This window comes from Corvus moneduloides, chromosome 2, assembly GCF_009650955.1.
Source record: "Corvus moneduloides isolate bCorMon1 chromosome 2, bCorMon1.pri, whole genome shotgun sequence".
NCBI lineage: Eukaryota > Metazoa > Chordata > Aves > Passeriformes > Corvidae > Corvus > Corvus moneduloides.
In genome coordinates this window covers 22,891,457-22,909,734 of record NC_045477.1, presented here as the reverse complement: position 1 = coordinate 22,909,734, position 18,278 = coordinate 22,891,457, and the positions used below count along the sequence as shown (strand labels likewise).

The following is an 18,278-nucleotide window of genomic DNA, read 5'->3' as shown; positions in this document are numbered from 1 at the left end:
GAACAGGAAGATGTTTGAGGATCCGAAGAGAAAACTGCTCATTATTCTTGCTGTCCTCATGCTGCCCAGCTCAGCACAAACAGGTAAGAAAAAACATGAGTGCCTAGCAAGGAATTGAAGGCTTTACACAGAAGGATCTGAATTCAATTCTCCCTAAACAAGCTGTATGTCAAGAGGTCCTTGTGATAATCTTGTTACGTGCCGAGAAGAAAAAGTTGTGCAAGAATGGTCCTGTCTTCTCCTATGCTTTGATTCAATCACTCTCAGTGATTTAATTCCATTAACCTGATTTACAAGAATGATCCAGCTTTACCCTGAAGTGTAAGGATGCAGAAAAGGGACCACTCGGCCTCTGGCAGTGGCATCTCCTGCTTCTAAAGCTCGGCAGGTGTACTCTGTGGTAGCTGAGAGAAAATAAAGAAATGCCACAGTTCCATTTCTTTCTTTAACTGTATTGTCAACGAGACTGCCTTAGTGATCACATCTGCAGTCCCCTATCACCTGCAGCTTCACTGCAGTGCACATCCTGCCTTGCCTTTACTGATGATCCCCCACATCTTACGCCATTTCTGACATTCGCTGTGCTGGCACTGGACCTGCTTTTGCTACTTAGACTGGCTCCTGATCTCTAAAAATATCGCTTTCTTCCTTGTCAGTACACAGGAAAACCAAAATAAACAACAGTAAGGGATTTTCGTATTCTCCAAGGGAATCTGAATATTGAATGTGCTGACCCATAGGACATGTTTTGTCTAATTGATGTAAAGGGTCTTCTGAGGGAAATTGGGAAGCTGGTTGTTTGATTTAAAAATAAATAAATTAATAATTGTTTTATTAATTTGTGCAGATTCAAGGCTGTTTCACTTCCTCCAGTCCAGAAAGGGAAGGTGCATGTATTGTCATTGCAGCAGGATGCCACTCTTAAAGTAACACTGCTAGTGACACATACTGCTGAAATTTGTGCTTGCTTTCTAGCCTAAATTCGCTCTGTTTTTTTACTAGCTACAGGTCAGATGGGGTTTTTTCCTAGGTCAAAGTTCCTTCCAGTAGCTGCCTTTTCCTTCTCATAAAGCATTTTCATGCAGTAAATGAATCAATTGTGAAATTATCATTGACATATTTTTTCATCAGCATTCTCATATTTATTTCTGGACTTTTGATGTAATTGTCAGTTAGACTTGTACCTTCTACTAAGCCTACCAGAATTTGAATAGAAATATCCCCATTCAGTGGTGACTACCTGTCAGCAACCATTTTTTAAAAGATCTAACAACAATCTCATAAATGTACTTAGTAGGTGGTGTATGTGGCCAATTTGCTAAAAGAAACCAGCAAAGTATTATTTACCTCATGCTAAAACAACTCACAGAAGTCAAAGCTAGTATGACATCCATGGTTATTTTCCCAGCCAGTGCTGGAATTACATCAAAGGACAGAAACAACTTTATCAGTCAGGTAAAGTTTCCAGAATAGTCTCATTTTAATTTATGCTCTATACTTTTATTCTTTATCAATAGAAGCAAAATTGCTACCTTTGTTTTCCTAATCAATTAGAATGAGGGCGTTTTTTTCCCTATTGCACAGACACAGACTAAATGTGCCACTCCCTCCCTCCTGTGCAGGGAATATGGACAAACTCTTGGGGCATCACTGCACTGATTTCCAGACGGCCAATTTCCTACGGGGCAGCAAACTTAAGGTCCAGTTTCTTCTGTTCACCTCCTCGAGCCCCACCTGTGGAGAGCTGATTTCAGCTGATGATGGCATCAAGAACTGCAGCTTCAACAGCAGCCTGGAAACCAAAATCATAATCCATGGCTTCAGGTGAGAGAAAGAAGAGCACTGTGACTTACGTTTTCACTGGTAAATTAAACACTGCTGGGGCATTCCCAAGCACTGGGTGGGCTGTCATGGAACTCTCCTGCTTGTGTGACCTTCTTATCTCCCCAGCAGAGTGGCTGCATGAAAAACAACTGCTAAGAGCAGAGATTGGGATGTTCAGCCTCAAACTGGATCTGGGAATTTTCCGGGAGGCTGTTGGTGGAAAATGCTGCTGACACCCCTCATTACAGCACAACTTGAAGTACTTTAGTTTGTGACCAGTTGACTTTTTGTGTGTCTGCTTCACACTTTCTGGAGCCTAAAAAAAGTTAGAAATTAGACTACATCTTTTTTCTTTTTTTTCTTCCTTCCTTCCCTCTCTTTCACTGTTACTAATCTCTCTCTCTCTCTCTCTCTTCCTTCACATCTTTCCATTTCTTTCCTTTTTTTCAACATTTTTAGTTAAGAAGTATTCTCTAAGATTCTTGTCCCTTTAAATGGTTTTCTGGGATTTCATGCCCAGTAGCCTGGATTGATGAGCCATTTGGAATCCCCAGCAAACAGATTATCCTTCTATTCTTGAAAGTGTAGGGATTGGAGCTGGGTTGGTTTTTTTTTAACTGCTATCATTCTGCACGCTTCTGTGCCATTTTTCAGTCAGGTGTGACCATATAACATTATTTGTTTTGAAGTGCAAAAGCCTGAATAGAAAGTGCATAGAAGACCAGGATGAAACCACAGCAGCTGTTGCAGGGTCTTCTCAGAAAACCTGCTGTTGCCTTCAAGTGAGATAGCACACTCTTCACCAGATGGCATTAGGAAAACTGGGTAGAACAGAGCCTCCTCAGTTTTTCTGGAATTCTTGGGTATAGATTATCTTTTTTTAATTGTCTAGAGATGAGGAAATGTAGCCATGAAAGACCAGGTGATCTGGCCAAGGACTTCCTTCCAGTTGGCAGCAGAGAAGGATCCAGGTGTTCCCAGTCAGCTCACTTACTCCGGGTGGGCTCTGTGGTGGCTAAATGACACACCACAGTGAGACTGAGATCTCAGCCTGAGCTCTGCAAATGTTATCTCATTCATTAAATAGCTGGTTCCCTCCTGAACCAGTGCATTCTGGAAAGTGTTATTACACCACCACAAAAAAAATTTCCAGGTGTGGGTGTCTGGCACCAAAAATAACTTTCAGCAACTGTCTGGCAGCTTCCTCTGAGACATGTGAAGCTCCAGCACCAGTGAACTACACACTGGCACATGCCCTGCTTGGGGAACACCTAACATCCTTGTCTCTGGTGGCTCCACAGGGCTTTGGGTACCAAACCTTCCTGGATTGAAGGGCTTGTCCAAGCCATACTGCACACCAGCCAGGTGAATGTGATTGCAGTAGACTGGGTTTATGGGTCTACAGGAGCCTATGCCTCAGCAGTGGAAAATGTCACACGGCTGGCCCTGGTCATCTCACAGTTCATCAGCAAGCTCCTGGTAAGCTACTGTGCGTTTCCAGTGCAGGGAGCATGAGCAGGGAACTGCTCCCAACCTGCTGTATTCAGATGTTGGACAACTGGATTTTTTTATTCCAGATTTTTCTTTTTTCCCCTCTTTTGGTCCAGGCTTGAGCATGTCACCATTTTTCTTCTTCTTTTTGAGTTTTGACATTTTCTGGAAAAAAAACCCCAGTTGTCAGCTGCCTCTCCAGCTCAGGACAAACCTAAAACCTGCCTTGGGTTTTCTCAGATCCATATTCACTGGACAGTCTTCTTCTGCTCAGAAATTTTGTCCAGGAAGCTGGAGGGAGTGAGATCTGAGGCTGGATTATATTTGCTCTGGGCTTCAGATATACTTCCCAGTATGTGGAAAAACCCAGATGTGTCCCACTCTGTTCGCGCAAAGCACAGCTGAACAAGACTTCTGCAATCAGGGTAATGAATCTTTGTGTTAACCAGCTACATGTAAACTCTCCACAAAACGTTTGCATTGCTGACTGACCTGTTTAGGGCTGGATTTGCATCTGTGGACCTAAAGAAAGGCTCTAAAAAACAGAAAGGGCAATACCCATCATTTCCTTAACTATCTGGTTTTCCACTGTACACCTCAAAAGCAATGCTACATCAGGAGAGTTACAGAGCTGCTGTGTGGGCTGGGACAGGGTATTTTACCTTTCTGATACAGAGACATAAATTTGTATTTTTGTCACCCTGCAGGCCCTGGGAGTCTCAGGGACATCTATCCACATCATTGGAGTAAGCCTTGGAGCACATGTTGGGGGCCTGGTGGGGCACTTCCATGGTGGTCACCTGGGACGGATAACAGGTATCACCAAACTGAGTCTGGGGTCCTCACCTGTTCTTCAAGAGAGAATGAAAGAGCAAGAAAGGGGAGTCATTCAGAGTGGTCTTTTAATTTCGTAAGGGCTCATTAGATCCAAGCTTAGATTCTGACAGCGCCTTTCCAGCCATCAGTCCCCTCCACGCTTCCAAAAGAGCACAAGTATTTTCAAAAAGGTCCTTCCACCTCTGCTACACTCTTCAAATTGGTGCCAGCTTAGAAAAGTACGAGCCCTCATGACTAGTGAAAACCCACAACACCCACAAGCTTTGCTTCCAAATTATAGCATGTACATGTGGTTCTTAGAATTAAAGTCCACAATACAATTGTGGGGGGAGCAGCAGGAGTGAGTTGCTCTGCAGGAAAACATGAGCTGAGAGCCAAGGGGACAGCAAGGTGGGCAGCGGCCTCACTGACAAGGAATATGGTCCTACTGTGTCTGGGCAAGAAGAGCAGAGCAGGTCCAGTGACAGGAACCAGGCTCAACCACAGTCCAGTGATCACCAGGCAAGTTCGTAGTGACAAGGCAAGCCCAAGATCAAGCTGGGAAGTCAAGTCAGCAAGATAAAGGCAGGACCAACAAGACACAGGGCAGGGCATGGCATCCCTACCACACAGCTCAGGCAAGGAACAAAAGCAAGAGCCTGAGCCAGCGTTGGGAGGACCCAGATGAGGCTTCTTGCTGTTGTCCCCCACAAGCTGGCTGTTTTCACAGTAGGCTGGTCTAACTGTACCAAATCAGAGCTGACCTTAAACACAGCCAGACTCCTGGGTGTGAGGAAGAGGTTCCACTGAGGGAAATACAGAGCAAGATGGTTATAGGCTGATCCTGTCACTTAGAGCTTTTGGTGCACTCAGGACCTCATCAGCCCTTACATGTGGAGCATGAATAAAGTCACAGAATCATTTAGGTAAGGAGGGACTTTGCAAGGTCCCTAGTCCACACACCACCACCACCATCACCCCTCCTCAAAGCAGGGCTGCATTGCAAGTTATATCAGATTGTCAAGGGTTTTACTAAATTCTGAGAATCTCCAATGATAGAGATTCATTTTAATAGGAGGGGAATGCCACTAAGAAGGAACAGACATAAAGTCTCCAGTAGTGTGGCCTCACATCCCAGTCTGCCTCAGCCCATGTTGGTCTGTTTCACAGAGGTATCCTCAGGAAGGCTCTCACTGCACACTCGGCAGGGCAGTCCAGAGAAATGTTGGTTCAGTCTTCACATGTCATAGCTTCCCATGCTGCATGAAATACAGGCATTTCTTAACAGAAACTGAATTTCTTGCTGGGCCCTTTTTAAAGCTGTGAATCAAACTTTACATTAGGAGAAAATTGGAGTAGCGACTGTCCTGCACCAGAATTTTATGATCGGTGATGTCTTCAGATGAGCAGAAGCAGACATTTCCATAAAACCATGGTAATTAGCTTCAGAGTTAAAGACTCTTCCCCTTTGTGTTGTCCACATGTAATAGAAGCTCTGTAGATTTATTTATTCCATTTGTAACTCTGCTAGAATACAACCCCTTTTCCACATTCCTGTTTATCCTAAGATTTGATAGGCACATTGGGTATTGCAGATTCCAGTTCAGATTTAGGAGCCTAGACAGGTTGGATTAGACCCAAGGTATGTCTGATCTCATCTTCTGCCTCCTCACACACATGTGTACACTCACACAGGAATCTGATCCCAGAGCCACAATCTGCAGAGGTGTTTTCAGTCAGCTAAGAAGGGCTGTGTGGAGCAAAACCAGAGGGAGTCTTAGGATCAGAGCACAGACTTGACTTTAACAAAGTGACTTTCTTTAATCCATGCCTGTTCCACTGGATATCTCCTTGTGCAGGAAAGAAACTGGAATGAACAGCACTTACCAAACTCAGAAAAGAACACTTTGTTTCAGTACTTGCAGAGGAAATTAAAAACCTTGAAGGAAGTAATTTGCATGTAGAGCTCCAGTAAATTGTTTCCTTAGCTGCCAAAGATGTACATCTCAATGGAGTTTTTGCAGCTTGTGCCTGGAGAAGGAAGGGATAGAGGAGAGAGGATACAAAGCTGCTTGCATTGGAGCTGTGCTAGAATTGACTGCTGTTCATATTAGGTTTCTTTCTCCTCAGCAAGAACTTCATGCCACACCAAAGAATGATTTTCAGTATCTTTAGAAGCCTTTTACTACAACGTGGTCTGTAGAAGTGGGTGAGGAACCTCTGAGCTTTTTGTGCATATCAAGATTAAAGAACATTAAAGTCTCATTCTTAGCTTTTATTTACAGAAAGAACCGGAAAGTAGGTTTTTTCCCTTCTTTTCCTTTTCCCCTTCCCTCTCCCCTCACAATTGCAGACATGCCCATTTGTACATAGTTGATATTGCCTTCTCCATAGAGAATTAATAGGACTGAGTCCAAAGCAGTGAAACCAGCCAGCTCCGAGGCTAAGTGGCATGTGGAGCAGACCTGTTTCCTAAACTATTGTTGTCTGCAGAGTGAAAAAAAAGTCTTGTGAGGTTACTTTTCTACAAAATGGAAATAGGATAAACCTCAGAAAAAAATTACCTTTAATCTGCTCCTTGGTAATGCCAAGGATACTTTTCTGTGTTCCTTTGAGTCCCCAGAAGTTGCTCTAGGAGCAAATTTTAGGCAAAAATGTAGATGATTGCTAGAGACTCAATTTTATTTGTGGGGAGAGGGCTCAGAAGCCTCTTTGTTTTAAAATTGTTAGATAGTATGAAACTTTTGTAATTCCTCAGTTGGTTAGTGCCTGGGGTGCTGAATTCACCACCTAACTGCTGATCTCGTGATATTTCTCAGACTCTAGTGCCAATACACATGACAGTACAATTTGGGAAGGCATTAAAAGTTTGATTCTCTTTCATCAAAACTCCAAGAGACACTATGCACCCACTCTGTCAGAGCTATTTAAAGCTCAGCCATGGCTTTACAGCCTAGAGTTAAAACATTGCTAAAAGGGTGTGCAACAGTGGAGGACAATGCAAGGAATCTGTAGTGGAAGCTGGTGCTGGCAGAAACTATTCCGGAGCGTAATCGCTGAGACCTGGGAATAATTTATTATTTCTGCCTAGCAAGATTTTTAAAGATTTAGATAAAATAACTGGTCCAGAAATAAGAAGGAGAGGGGCTGAAGAGTACTTGTTGTTGAGGTGTTTGATTTTGTTACAGCCCTGGATCCTGCAGGCCCTAAGTACACCAGAGCCAGCCCTGAGGAACGCCTGGATCCTGGGGATGCCCTGTTCGTAGAAGCCATTCATACCGATGCTGACAGTAAGCTGCCTTCCCTCTTCCTCGGCCTGGGCTTCTGGTCCTTCTGACATCATTATTGCTGAGGAGTCTGTAGGTCATTGTCCCTTTTTTATCAGACTACTGTGAGTTCAGGTTCACTCTGAGGAAGTTTCTTGTTAAAGAAAGGGTTTGATGATGAATTCATGCCCCAGAGCACTTCAAACAACAGACAGACAGGTGGAGATTGATACAGCAGATTGAGTTTATGCAGAACCAGCTCAGCAGGACTTTTACTGAATGAAAGTAATTTATAGGTCTAGTCTCACTTTGTTTTTTCCCACCTGATGTAAGAAAGGTGCCACCGAGAGTGCTGTCGGAAAATAACAGAGTCAAACAAGAGCTGGTGCAAAAATTGAGTAACTTCTCCAAAGCACTGAGGATCTACACAGGAAGAGCATGTGCTAAAGAATAATGTGGTGCCTTTGAGTCACACCTTTTGCCTGGAGACCACAAAAACCTCTACCAACACAACTCTCAATTATGCTTCACAATCCCACATTAAGGCTGTGGTGATCTTAGTTCTCCTTTACATAGAATCAAAAACTAGACTCGCTGAGGTGGTGGTCAAGACAGAGTTTCCAGTAATTTTGATGGCAGGGCCTGGAGCATTTTCTGCTCTATGCATGAAACCTGCACAGTACAGGCATGTAGAAGCAGGAAATCTGGCCTTGATGTCTCCAGCACTGGGGCTGGCTCCAGTACTACTAATGTTCAACATATTATTGGGACCTGTCATAAACATGTAGGGTAAAGCCTACAGAAGAGCCAAGTCTGAAAATGAAGTGGCAATTCACCTCCTTTCAGATTTCGGGATCCGGATTCCTGTAGGCCACATCGATTATTTTGTCAATGGAGGCAAAGATCAGCCAGGATGCCCCCGATTCATCTCTGCAGGTAAGAACACTCTCTGGCCAAGTGAAGAGCTTTCAAGGCCATTTAGCAGACTGTGAAAATGGCAAGCAGCTCCTGCTACAGCCAGGGCAGACAGCAAAGCAAGACGAACATGTATTCACAGCCCACCTCTCTTCTCAGCAGTACAGGAAGCAGGTGACATTAAAATCACATACAGATCAAGTGTCTTGGCAGCACCACTGTCAAGAGATGTGATTTTGGTGATGCTTCCCTATGACACAAAACCCTAGCATCAGTAGAGATGACACTTTTGCTAAAAAGACTCTTAAGTATCACTAATGGAAGGTGCTTTTGGTTTTCCTGCTGCAAGTTGTGTCTACTTAGAGAGGCAGTTTGTACACTTACTGTCCTTTTCTTCTAGAGAAGAGGACTTTCCACAGTAAACAGTGTGGACTCACTAACACTCAAATCTGTTCTGTATGAGTCAGCTGCATTGAGGCTCAGCTTACCTGGGATACCTATGGTATCTCATTTCCCATAGCTGGGGCTCCAGTACAGGTGGGAGTCAAAGCTGCTGCACCCCCTTACAGAGAGCTTGGGGCCTGACTGATGGGACACTGACAGAAACATGACAGCTCTGTGGTCCCCCTCTTCTACGGGACTCAGTCTGAGAGATAGGTACACTTTTAACTTTCTGCAGAACTTTTTCTGCAGTGGGATCTGAGCTTGCTGTCACAGAAATGTCCTGCAAAATGTTATTAATGGGAAGGTGATCACTGCACTAAGAGTGTTCCTTGACTCCCAGTTCCTTGGGAATGTGCAAAAAAACTGCAGCCAAGAGGAAGGCTCATGGCCGCTTTTCTCTGGTTGATTTTCTCCTTGCAGGCTATAACTTCCTGATCTGTGATCACATGCGGGCAGTACATCTCTACATCAGTGCCTTGAACCATCCCTGTCCCATCATGGGGTTCCCCTGTGCCAGTCATCAAGATTTTCTAAATGGTCATTGCCTGGACTGTGCAGAACCCTTCTTGTACTCCTGTCCCAGAATAGGTACAGTACCAACATGAGACCTTCCCGGAGCAGATGACAATATGATGGTGTCAGTGCAGAGCACAGGATGCAGTCTAGATTTTTCTGTGCAGGATTTGCTTTGGATCTCTTTGGGAAGAGTGAGAAGCTGTTTCGTTTTCAGGCTTCTATATATACACATATAAAAGCTCATATATTGCCCTAGGTAGAACACCAAAACCTTGAACATTTCTGATCTTTAAACATTTCCTAGGACCCAGATATGTGTTGAAAGAGAGTTTCCAGAATCACCTGCCAGATTCAGTGGGCAATTGCTTAAAAAAATGTCTTGTTCAGAGAAGCAGCTGGAAATTTTAGTTCAAGCCTGAAGTCTCATTCTTCTACACAACTCTGTTGCTGAGTCACCTCCTTTTCATAAATTTCTGCCATGGTCACCCCAAAGATGAACTCTCTGGACTGGGAGAAGGTAATAGATGCCTCTTTTAGGCTTCTGAAATTGGGCTGTGGCATGAGGAAAGGAAGTGTCCTCTGCTGCTATTTGCAGTAATGGTACCAGAGGAACATAAAGAGAGGCCTTTTTTGGTATAGGTTCTCTCAGATCAGCCACTCCTTCCCCATCTCCCCAAGCCATTTTGCCAGCTAGTCAATGATGCAGGCCCCGAATTATGGTGGTTTCCTCATTTGACCAAGGAATTCAATTTCCCTTGTGTTTGCACTGTCATTTACATCTACACTAAGTTTCCTGACTTGGTAGTCTTTAGTCTTGCTCATTTTACACAGATGCAACTGATAGCACAGTTTGTTATCGGAGGAATGGAAAAAAAAGCCACCAAGAGGTTCTCTGGTGATGACTACCTGGGGTAGCCAGAGTAGGTTTTCTGAGGGAATGTTAACCTGTCAAACAGCCACCACAAACTTGTACTTGCTCTGATTTACACTGGTATAAAAACGGGATCTGTTCTCTGAGACAGGGGAGTCAGGCAGGCTGAAAGGAGGTGACTGATTATATTTCCATTCTGTCATTCATGGCTTTCCCTGCACTAACCTTATTTCCTCCCACAGGCCTGCTGGAGCAGGCAGGTGTCAACATGAGCAGGCTGCCCCAGGAAGTGAAAGTTTTTTTAATGACAAGTCCTTCAGCCCCATTCTGTGGTAAGTAGCATGAGAGAAAAATGAGCCAGAAGGGTGTTGGCCAATGAGGCACATCCTCCAAGGAGCCTAGGTAGTTACAGCATGCTATCCTATCAGAATCAGCTGCTGTGGGCCACAGGGTCTGAGACACACCGCTGAAGAGCAATAAGCCTGCACATCTCCTCCACAAAGCCCTTTCCAACAGCTTTATTAGTGTGAGCACAGCCCTGAACTGACACAACCACACGGTTTCAGGACTGAAGAAAAGGGGATTGAAAATGCCTGTCTGTTCACACTGGACGATACAGACATGCCCCCTGTGCCTCACATAGCACAGAGACTTGATTCTTTCTTATGTCTGTCTAATCTTTTCTGCTGGTGGGGCCAGGGAATGAGTGCTAGAGCCCCTCTTTTGGCATGGGTAAGTCCTACAGATAGTACCTGTCCTCACTCCCACATTCTTTGCCTCTTGCTCAGTCCACCACAGCCTGGTTGAGTTCCACTTGCAGAAGAAAAGAAACAGAGTCACCAGCATTGAGATCAGTTTCAGCAGCAACAGCACCAAGGACACAGCAAAGATCACCATGTGAGTGACAGTGTGTGCTTCTGGCCTGTTCATCCTAATCCAGGAAAGGCAAAACAACAGTGTATTTCCCTGAGTGATGAACCACAGCCTTGTTTCTTGAGTCTCTCCACATTTTCCTTAAAGGCCCTGAAGAACCAGGCATGTGCTACCATTACTCAGTAACCCTGACTGGGTCCACATCTTCCCTGAGTGCACAAAGCAGTAGGAACACCCTGGGACCCCCAGATCTGCATACTTTGTGTGGCTGTGCTGCTTTCCTTTCCACACCATAGCCTGGACCTGGTGCCACCAAACTGCAATCACTGTCAGATAGTTATTAGCCCTGCTCTGGCAGACAGGGGTGGCTTACAGCAAGACCCCATCCACCAGAGGCTCCAGACTGATAGACTTGGTGGCTTAGACATTTCTCTTGATGCCCAAGAGGACAGCAGTTGCAATGAGGAGACAAGTGCACCTCAGCATAGTCAGAAATGTGTTAGTAGCTTGCTGCTTCTGCAGTAATGCATCATTGCTCTCATGCTCCCATTGCAGGGAAAAGCAAAGGGCAAGGGATCAAGATCCCCTGTGTAGACAGAAAGATGTCTCTTGAAAGCACCACTCAGACTGTGTCTGAATTAAAGGATCAGACTCCACAGCTTCCACAGCTCTTGCCACAAGGGGATCTCCCCACCCCAGCAAGTTCCCTAGAACTCTTCCTCACTTCTTCCTACTCCTTGCTCATTGTTCTGGACTGGGAACCACAATGCAGCTAGCACATGCTGCTGGCTGCCTCAGGAAGCAGGAAAGCTGCCTGCTAAAGAGTCCCAGCCAGCTCTCCTGGGATCAGAGGGCTTCCAGTGCTGGATCCTACACAGTCCTTACTGCTAAGCCAAAATATTGTGACCTAGAGCTGATGGTGTTGCTGCTTCAATTGTGGGCAGGAGGTAAGGGTGAGAAATGGGGAAGGGGAAGCCACACCCTAGGGTACTCTCCAGAGTGACATAGATGCTTGGTCACAGATTTCCAGCCAGGCACCACAATTTGGGTTTGTACTCCAGCCTGGTGGAGCTCAGTCTGCTCAACTCCTCCTGGCTTGGAAGCCAAACCTGCCTTTTCCACAGATGCAGAAGGGAAGAAATAGGAATACCGAGGTCAGACCAGGATCTGTGCACCACTTCCAGCGGCAGTTGTCGGACGTAGGGTCTGGTGCAAGTCCAGCAGAAGGCATGTGAGCGCTGGAGGGAAAGGCTGCCCGGGGTTGTGAGCCAGGCAGGCAATCCCGAAGCTTTGCTGTACCCTCCGGTTTTAATGAGACAGTGGAGTTAGAGCAGGGTAACCTATCCAGAGATGCCCTGCGGGGGGAACAGCAGCTGTGTTTCATTTAAATGCCTTTCTTAGAAGCACAAGGCTAAACTGAAAAATTTGCTCACAGCAATAAACCTACAGATTTGAGAGTATAAAACTGAAGATACTCCTTTTAATTCTCACTGGTAACAAAGGGCAAATTTCCCTGCTCTAGGCAAAGCTCAGGCTTCCAGTGCACTCAAGCTCAGAGTATCAAATGGGCATCTAAACATAGATCCTCACATCACAGCTCAGACACTGATCGATCAGTGAGTTATCTCAGATGATCTGATATGTATATCCTCCTGCAGTTTCCCAGAAGTGTGGAAGGACTTACTTGGGAGTAAGTCTCAGCTAGTCTCAAACCTTCAGCAAGGGACTCACATGGTTGTGTCTTGCCCCACATTGCCCTTCTCATCTCCTCTCCCAAATACCCATTCCAATCTCACTCCTCCCCACATGTTGCTCAGAGTGTTCCAGGAGACATGTCCCCAACCATCAGTAGCTGACATGGGGCTGATGAGTGAGGAGTTTGTTACACAGGATATTTCCCAGCTGCACTGCTGTGTGCTTACACATCACATGACATCATCCTCCATATCCAAGAAAGCAAACCTCTGAAGCGAGCCAGGTCTCCTACATCCATCCACAGGTTGTGCAGGGTTGGACCAAGTGTCAGTCCCAGAAGTGGCTCTCTTCAACACGGTTAACTGTATTGTGTTCCTCTGTCCATGGACAATATGCCATAGAGAGATGGCTTCCATTTGCTATCCATTATTCACTTTTATAACCACAATTTTGTCATGCCTCTTATTTTTAGCAGCTTCAAGCCAGACACAGACACACAAAACCCAGCAACTACTGCTGCAGTGTAAGAGAGGGACTGGGGGTGCTGGTGTGGGTTGGCTGCTGTGAGTGCCGCTGTCAGCCTGTACCTGAGAGCTACTTTGGTTAGCAGAATTGTAGACTCTTCCTGACCCTTTTGTCACCTCTCCCCTTTCCCTGCCAGCATGTTTCTGATCAGACAGTCACCCAGGTGGTTCTGGGATCGTGCCAAATCAGCTGCACAGATGTCATTCTTCATGGGCACAAGGAAATCAATGATCTCCGTGTTCTAGGAGGTGCCAAGTACATCAAGTGTAAGGCCCACTGAATGGACTCCACAGAAGGGACTTAAAATGCCTGGGCAGGACACATCTGTGGCACACAGCTGACTGGGCTCTGGTCGTTGGCTCATTACCAAACCTCTGTTATTTCTCAGTTCACATTGCCTGGGTAAGAGCATAGTGACAGACAAAGGTCCCTCTATCCAAGCATCCCATCTTCAACATGATCAAAAGCAAGTAGCTAGAGAAGAGTATGAAAAATCTCTGGGTAAGCATGTAGCAATACTTCCCCACAGAGTTTCCCAGTGTCTAGTTACATCTCAGGGACTTTCAGAACCAAAGATGAGATCTTTATTCTTACCAGCTTTTGTATTCCACAAACTTGTCCAGTCCCCCTCCTCTGACTTGTAGAGCCATGTAAACTTTCTGGCATTCACAACATCCCACAGCAAGGATTTTAACAGCTTGAAAGAAATGGTGCAGTGTGCATTTTTTTGAGCCTGCCACCTCTTGGCCTTCTTTGATGAACCCTGGTACTGGAAGAAATGGTGAACAACTGGTCCCCATCCATGCCATTCACCATTTCATAGATATTGACTTATCTACCATCTGTGGCAAGGTGAGCAGTGTTTCAATTGATACACAACAGTTAGAACAGTGGTTGTAATTGTGTGATGGAAGGAAGGATATTTATACAGAAATATTCCTGAACAGAGAGGTAAAACATGGAGAGACAGCTCATGCAATGTCTAGTTTTGACAGATGAGTCTTCTCACTCCATTTTATTATGTGAGGTCTTCACAATAATAGTGCAGGTTCCTCCAGTGTTTCCATGGATATGCACATGGACTGTATCTGTAGGTTCATGGAACACATCCCTCACATCTCTCATCCCGCCTTGCAGACCTAAGGACCAGGAGACAGGCAAACAGCTGCTGGCTCACCAAGTTCCCCTCTGCCAGATAAACAGTGTGACCCTGAAGTATATCCCCAAGAATCGTTTTTGGAGCAAGGATGAGCCATCCATTGTTGGCAAGCTCTGTGTAGCGCCGCTGCCTCTCAACAGCAGGTAAGCCACAGGAATGTTGTACAGGGATACACTGAGCCTGTGGATGCAGCCTGTGGCTTGAAGCAATGCATTCTTCTTCCTATTTAGGGACACATGTAAAGAGGTCTTTCCCATCACCTCTGTGTCCCATGTAACTCATCTTGTATTTGTGAAAGAGAAAAGCTGCAAAGGTAGTTTTCTAGGAGTTTTCTGAAATTCTTCCCCCAGGATGAAAGTGTGGTGCCATGGAAGGAATACAGCTGCAACTCACATCACCTTGAAGATACTTCAGTCACAAACCATGGCAAAAGCTTGTACTAACTAGAATTATTCCTGTATCCTTGCTTGCCCTCTCCATCTTCCCCTGTCTACAATGGGCCCCCATCTAAAACATGACAGGTGAACATTTTTCAGGATGAGACAACAGAAGACCAGTAATATATTTCTGTGTCTTATACAGCAAGGTTTATAAAGCACTAAGGCTAGACAACCATTTTGGCATTTTCTAGGCCAGACATGGTATAGACCTTCAGCCATATTTACCTTTCCTAGAGTAAAAGCAGCCAAGTCCTTCTCATCCTGAGAAAGGTCTTCTCCATAATACAATATTCTTGCCAGGAGTTTTGCAGATCCAAGTTCTTGCAGGCAGGACAAAACAGCTGGGTCTATACTGACACATTAAACTGTCCACATCGCTTCTGAAATGCTGGCGGAAGGCTGAAGCAAACTACTGGATACTTCAAAGCAGGTTCAAATTCTGTTTTGGTGGACAGTAAGGAGGCTGAAGCTCTAGGCAGTAAAAATATATTCAGTAGGCCCAGAAAGGGGAAAAAAAAAAGGCACTCCTACATAAATACCAGGTATTCCCTTGAGTATAAGGACTATTCCTTACTAGCATGTTTTGCACTCCAAAGTTGGGATTGATGTGCTTTTATCACTTATGAACGGGACAGCAAGGCACATTGCCTGAAAGAGGTGCTAACCTGCACCCCTGGAAGCACTGAACTTGGCTTTGATACAGATAGAAAGCTGTAGAGTTGCACAGGCTCACAACTGTGCTGCTGTCACTATGCTGGGAGCACCCAGAGCAACAATGGTGCTGCTTGGAGGGGTCAGGGAAGGGTGAAGGACACAAGCCCATACACGCCCTTCCAGCCAGTCCATCCCAGCCAGGGCACAGCACCCCATCCACTATACCCTGGCAAAGCAGCACAAGGTCCAGCACCTGACTTGCTTCTGTGTTAGGATAGCAACTTCCATCTGCTAATGCCCAGCCTGACTTCTCTGTGCTCTTCCCACAGCAGGACAATGTCATGTCTGCCCTGGAGCCTCACCCTCCACAGCAAAACAGACATCTCTTATGACCTGCCTACTGCTTGTGCCTAGCTCTGCCTTCAGGATACACAAAACCAGAATGGAGTTCTAAACCTACTGCTGCTCTCTGCTACCAGATGATACATTGACCATAAAACTGGATGGGTTTTTTACTCCCTGCATTAGGGGCAAGATGTCAAGGAAAAGAAGTGTGTGGCAGATTGGCAAATACAAGGTTAACTGGTTACAGCAAAACCTTCCAGTTAAAAGACTGGATTGAAACTTTTGTCTCACAAGTTGTGTACCCAGCTCTCAAAGTGAGACAGGCAAGTCATTTAATCTCAAGGTTCAATCTGTATGAAAGAAGGAGTAGATAATACCGCTTTTCATAGTGGGAGTATTGGCATAATTCATTAGTGTTTTATATTAAACTGTCCTGAAATCTTCATATTAAAGGTGACAGGTATTATTTTTCCTCAGCAAGGGGAAACAGTGTGGCCCAAGTTTGGCACAGGAAGGAGTCATTCTTAGCCAGGACTCCAGTGGGAAACTCACTAGTCCCATCTATGAGATGCTTTCTGTGCATCATTCTCTCTGAAGCTCACATGAAGTGAAGCTGACACCAGGAGCAGCACAGTGCTCTCACATCCAATTTTGCACTGCTTTGACCATCTGCCCAGAATACAAGGTAGTGGGAGAATGGAGCATTGTAGCAACAGGGCCACCTAACACAAATTAGTTCCAGGAACTCAGCACAGCCTTTCAGACCCGAAAAAGTAGTTGATGTCTGGAAATAACTGGTGAAAGATTACAGCGAGATGCATGACCACAGAAAAAACACACCCACACCTTTTCCACACCATGTGCAAATTAAAGAGGTGACAAGTCTTTCATCATTTCTGCATACAAATCACAGCTTCTGTTGACTATTTTCTCTGGTTCCCTGTACTGACTTCACTGAGCTATAGAAAAATGCAACAGGAATTCCATGATCAGGAGTGAGGGACATGCTAATGGCATTTTTGCCATGAAGAAGTCTCAAGTCATTTGCCATGAGCTGTCACTCCTCCACTAGACAGTGTCACAGCAGGATTAGCTCCTGCTTTCAGTTCACATCCAAGATTTTGGGCCCTGTGACTGTTTGGAAGGACAGCTAACAAACACCATCTCCAACACACACTCAGGAGAGGGACAGAGCTGGACTCTGACAACCTGATAGAGATCCATGTTAGTTGGCACCATGATTGAAGAGTTTCCCGTGAGCTTCCTGTTGAAGACTGGAATATATGCTCAGCAGACACCTGTGAAGAGCAGTGTGTAATTCAGCCCAGCCTGGTCCACTGCTTCAGGCAGGTGTGTAAAGCACCTTGACAGATGGACCCAGTTCCATTATGCATTTCAGTTCCTTTGTAGGAGAGACCACAGCAGCTCTCGTGTCAATCTGCTGGAGACATTTCTGAGCTGTGAAGGGCAGTGGGGTCAGGCTGAAGCACCAATGCATTGACAGAGCATGGTGACAACCATCAGCACGATGATTCCCAGGCCTGGGGCAGCCCCATTCTCCTGCCCTGGTGTGGGAGAAAAGATGAGTAGTCCAAGGAGCTGTGTACATCACAGATCCCACATACTCATTACTCCAGAGGCCCTCGGTAAGAGTGCCAGATCCCAAGGGCACAGGATTTGCCCAGCTGAGACTTGAAAAACAGGCCAAACCAGGCTCTGGGCCACAGCCCCTGTGTGAGCAGAGCAGGGCAGGGCAGGTGGGGCTGCCTCCACCAACCCAGGGCTGACACAAAGCCAGTCCCACAGGCAGAATGGCTGTGCCCCCAAGAGGCACTGAAGGACACACTTCCCTGTACTGACAGAGGGACTGACACTCCTTGCTCTTTCCCTGAATATCTGCCCTGGAGAGGCTCCTACCCCCATTGCTCAACTTGATTGCACCAAGCTCTGCGAGACACAGGATTCCTCCACAGGTACTTCCAATTCCCTGACTGAGGAAGTGGCTGTGGAAGCTCATCAGACAAATCCTGTTGCAGCTGAACTTGGAAGAGGCCTTCTATCTCCACACTATTTTCATTAAGGCATTGTCCTTCCTACCAATGGCTGCTCTCTTCACAGATATTTTGTATCCACTCCTTCTTCATTCGATGTTTGTGCATCCTGAGGTCGCTCCCCCTTGAGCACACAGAAAAAAGGGTTCTTGACTACACCTGTTCCCAGTCCCAATTCCTTCTTTTTCTTATTTCAAATGAATCAATGCAAACAAACAACCTTTCACCAGAAGTCTTTTTTCACCAGCTTCTTGGAGAAGTTGTGCTTGTCATAAATGAGAAATCCTAACTCCTGGAAAGGTAATTTCTGGTCTTACTAGACCAGATGCCCAGTGAGATGCATATCATCAAACACTCCATTGCAAGCCCTTTATCAAAGCTGTCAGGTGGCCC

The 18,278-nt window shown here is 45.6% G+C and overlaps 1 protein-coding gene across 3 annotated transcripts in view; it reads left to right on the top strand.

The window, feature by feature from the left end:
• Positions 1-16,286, top strand: part of PLA1A (phospholipase A1 member A) — a 28,397-nt gene extending 12,111 nt beyond the window's left edge. Inside the window, exons 2-12 of one of the 3 annotated variants that reach the window (XM_032098468.1) lie at positions 7-83; positions 1,623-1,824; positions 3,126-3,303; positions 4,023-4,131; positions 7,320-7,421; positions 8,244-8,333; positions 9,177-9,344; positions 10,386-10,475; positions 10,932-11,040; positions 14,374-14,538; positions 15,819-16,286. In XM_032098468.1, coding sequence (XP_031954359.1) covers positions 7-83; positions 1,623-1,824; positions 3,126-3,303; positions 4,023-4,131; positions 7,320-7,421; positions 8,244-8,333; positions 9,177-9,344; positions 10,386-10,475; positions 10,932-11,040; positions 14,374-14,538; positions 15,819-15,903 — 1,375 coding nt within the window. In that variant the 3' untranslated portion in view covers positions 15,904-16,286. Of the gene's footprint in view, positions 1-6; positions 84-1,622; positions 1,825-3,125; positions 3,304-4,022; positions 4,132-7,319; positions 7,422-8,243; positions 8,334-9,176; positions 9,345-10,385; positions 10,476-10,931; positions 11,041-14,373; positions 14,539-15,818 lie in introns of those variants that run through there. The other 2 variants (XM_032098469.1, XM_032098470.1) reach the window with 2 other exon arrangements.
• Positions 16,287-18,278: the final 1,992 nt, after the last annotated feature.